Here is a 3,994-nt window from a genome sequence, read left to right on the forward strand (position 1 = left end):
TAAAATATGTTGTGTCTGATATGGATATAGTACTCTATAGATAGATAAGTTTTTATTCATTGTGTTCTGTTTTAAACTATATGTACCATACCTGAGTAATTACTAAAAATATAAGTTATGTNTCAATATTATACATATTTTTTACATAAATTGAAATTTATTATTAAACTGTATAAGGATACACTTATTTTGGCAAGTATATGGAGTGTGCATATGGATAAACAGCACTGGGGTGATCCTGAAAATTTTCGACCCGAAAGATTTTTAAATGAAACAGGACAAATCATAAACGACAGTTGGTTCATACCATTTGGAATAGGTAAATTTAAACTATTTTTTTTCTATAAACATTTTGTAAACTATTAATAAATAGTACTAATAATATAATATAATATATATGTAGGTAGAAGGCGTTGTTTAGGTGAAGTATTGGCTAAAACAAATGTATTTATGTTTGTTGCTAAAATTCTTCAAAATTTCGAGCTTAAGGTTCCAGAAGGCGTGCAATTGCCTGATATACACCAAGAAGGAGTTACTGTATCGCCGTCGCCATTTTCAGCTCTTTTTATACCAAGACGTTCGTTTCCGAATTCAGACAAAAGATTTTGATGGAATGAAATTTATTAATATCCTTTTAAATTTAATTATTGATACTATGTCTTAGATATACAGTGTGATTCTTTTATGTTAGCCTGTAAAACAAAAAATGACTGATTGATAACAACTTATGGACCCGTATTTCAAAATTTATTAACAATTTAAAGTAATGACTGGCGGTGAGGAGTAGATGCTACTAATTTTATCATAAGTCATTTACCGACCATACTTTTCTTCCCGCTTAGGTATGAAATGAGAATAACTTCCAAATTACTTGTTCAAAAATTGTTATCGACCAGTAATTTCTATAATTAGATAATTTTCTATTTTATAAGCTAGTATAATATGTATGTTACCATTTTAAAAATAAAATTCACACCCTTGTAATATATAAGGGATGGACCTAAAAATAATTTTATAACAGATAAATGGAAATGAGTATATTACTAACAAAAACAAAATTATTAAAAAAAGTATTATTTTTGAGAAATTGAGTGACTAGAGTTACAAAAAACCACGCTGTATAATTCGATTCTTAATATATATTTAAAAATCTGTTGGATAATTTAACTAACAATCAATCGATAAAATATGTTGTGTCTGATATGGATATAGTACTCTATAGATAGATAAGTTTTTATTCATTGTGTTCTGTTTTAAACTATATGTACCATACCTGAGTAATTACTAAAAATATAAGTTATGTTATAGTTTTTGGTTTTAAAATATTTGTTTTTAAAAAAAAGATAATATTTATTTTAATCATAATTTCAAGGTTGGGTGGTAATTAAATACGACAACTAGATAACAAATACTGAACATGTATCTCAATTAAATATTTGAAAAAAAAAAAAATTCATTATTACCCCGTTTTTCCCAAATTTCCTGTATTTAAGTTTTTGTCTACGAATTTTTATATTAAGCATTACAAAACAAAGCTATTCTTTCTAGTTTCTTTTAGTAATATCTTATTATGAATAATAATAAACTATAAAAAGTTATAGTATTTTTAAAATGCAGAAAAAATATATTGAAAATATCATTTTTTACATTACTGTACTTTTGAGATATTTTTTCATTTTTTTGAATAAAATTGTTTGTTAAATTTTGGACACTGGGTAGATTTAACTACATTAAAATTAGATTCTTTTGACACATAAACCTACAAAATCGGTCCAATGAGAGCTGAGAATTTTCATGGATGTACAAAAACATGCATATCATGATAAAATCAATACTTTCTCAGCTTCGCATCTAAGTTAAAAATTAATGTAGCCTTAATTTAACATATGAAAAATGAAAATATGAAATCTCTGACAACACGGAGCGATTACACATAGGTTCTAGATACAAAAAAATACTTCGTAATACATAATAATACGACCACAAATCTTATTTATCTTATGTATGGTAATAATAGAAAAGACATGGCAATAGTTTCTCTATATAATAGCTCTCTATGAAAGATGTAATAGTCTGCTAATATAGCATCTGATAAACAAACTTATCCAAAATGATTGCAATAATTCATCATTGTATACCTTATTATTTAAAGGACAGTAAAAATGTTTAGGAGTCACAAAATAATTGTTCACTTTTATTTTTCGGAGTTTATATTTAATATTCCTAACAAAAAATTTTCATATTGGCTCCATGAAATATGACTCTATAAAAAGTCAAGGGGTCGAGTGCCCCCTTGTATACGCCTACGCTATAGTAACTCAAATAGCCATTATAGAATTATACATACATTAATAGTAAACACTTGATTATTATTTGTTATCACATAGTAGATAAACCTGCTCAAATGCATGATATTTTTTGAAATTTCATTATTATGCACTAACACTAGTATAACATGTATAACCAATTATTTACTACAATAATTATTGTAAAAGGCGCTGTACAATAATATAATTCCTTTTATGTGGTGACATTTCTAATTGGAATGTTCGATTTATCATAAAATTTCGAAATGTACTATCATTGTTTCATCATATCTGTGTCACTATCGTAAAAATACTTCGGTGTTAATCTGTTTGATTTCTTTTTGGGATTAACAATTAATAATTTAATAATTATTTTAAGAGATATCACTGAGTGATTAATATTAAAAGAATGTATAACGTCTTTTCGATATTTTATTATTTCTCTGTAAAATTTACAATATTAAATTCAATATAAATTTCATATTAAATTTAATTAATATAATAGGTTTTTATTCATGTATTCATTTATTCATTATTTTGTATTTATTCATCATCATCATTTATAAAAATCAATGCCTTGTCTTTGAAGGCACTCCTCCCTGTTTGATGGAAAATTCTTCAGTGAATCAAAAAACGCACAATTCATGAGTTTCAGGATATTTTCAAAATATTATTTTCTTGGGCGTCCTCTTAGTTTCTTCCCAGTCATTTTTCTTTGAAAGATGTTGATTATAAAGTTATTGTGCCGGATGATGTGTCCGATTAATTTTATTTTTCTTGATTCAATAATCTTCATCACCTTCATTCAAAGTCATGTTCAGACTGTCATACGCAAAGCCAATACATTGTATATGTTGACCATTTATTATCACTCCATTGGTCTTGGTTTTCATTATATCTATTCTCATTTCAATAAAAATATTAAATAGATAGGGCAACAAGGAGTATCCTTGTCTCACTCCTCTCCTTATTCTTGCTTCTTTTACCGATACATTTTCATTTATTTCTGTTGTTTGGTTATTAAATAAGTTAAAAGTGAGACGTCGATCTTTTCAATCAATTCCTTTTTCTCTTAATATCTTGAATAAGATTTTCGAATCCACTTTATCGAAAGCCTTCTCTAGATCTATGAATGTTGCTATAGTATTTCTATTCAGTGTAATTCTTCTCTCAAGGATTGGTCTTAGTGCTAATATTGCTTTTCTTGTTCCTCGTCCTTTCTAAATCCAAATCGATCTTCCAATATATTTTGTTCTATGTTCTCTCTCAATTTGTTCTTCATAATGTTTAGAAGTATTTTTAAACGTGAGAAAGGAGCGCTATAGTTCTATAGTTTCCACATTTCAATTATTGGAACACTTGCATTTATTCATTATGTATATATGTTACGGGTAAAGTATAAAAATGGTTAGTGTACATATTACCCGGGTAATGTGAACCTCATCCATACGAACAGTGTAATGTATACATTATCCACCTTAAATATGTAGTATCCAATCAATTTATACATTATCCGGTGTGCTGTGGATAATGTATTCGTATAACTATAATCGTAAACTTATAACTTCGGTAAATGGTACAGATTATACAAAGTCTTTCTAGTAGCAAAAACCAAATTATACTAATTCAAAAAAAAATTATTTATTATTATTACGATTAAACTATAAATTATATATTTGAGTAATTTT

General features: G+C 26.6%; 1 protein-coding gene across 2 annotated transcripts in view; it reads left to right on the plus strand.

The window, feature by feature from the left end:
* LOC126894530 (methyl farnesoate epoxidase-like) overlaps positions 1-1,444 on the plus strand; it is a 10,361-nt gene extending 8,917 nt beyond the window's left edge. Inside the window, exons 7-8 of one of the 2 annotated variants that reach the window (XM_050665602.1) lie at positions 178-319; positions 404-1,444. In XM_050665602.1, coding sequence (XP_050521559.1) covers positions 178-319; positions 404-609 — 348 coding nt within the window. In that variant the 3' untranslated portion in view covers positions 610-1,444. The remainder of the gene's footprint in view (positions 1-177; positions 320-403) is intronic. The other variant, XM_050665601.1, reaches the window with a different exon arrangement.
* The last annotated feature ends 2,550 nt before the right edge of the window (positions 1,445-3,994 follow it).

The sequence above is a fragment of the Daktulosphaira vitifoliae genome, unplaced genomic scaffold (genome assembly GCF_025091365.1).
Source record: "Daktulosphaira vitifoliae isolate Bord-2020 unplaced genomic scaffold, ASM2509136v1 Scaffold_1, whole genome shotgun sequence".
Classification (NCBI taxonomy): Eukaryota; Metazoa; Arthropoda; class Insecta; order Hemiptera; family Phylloxeridae; genus Daktulosphaira; species Daktulosphaira vitifoliae.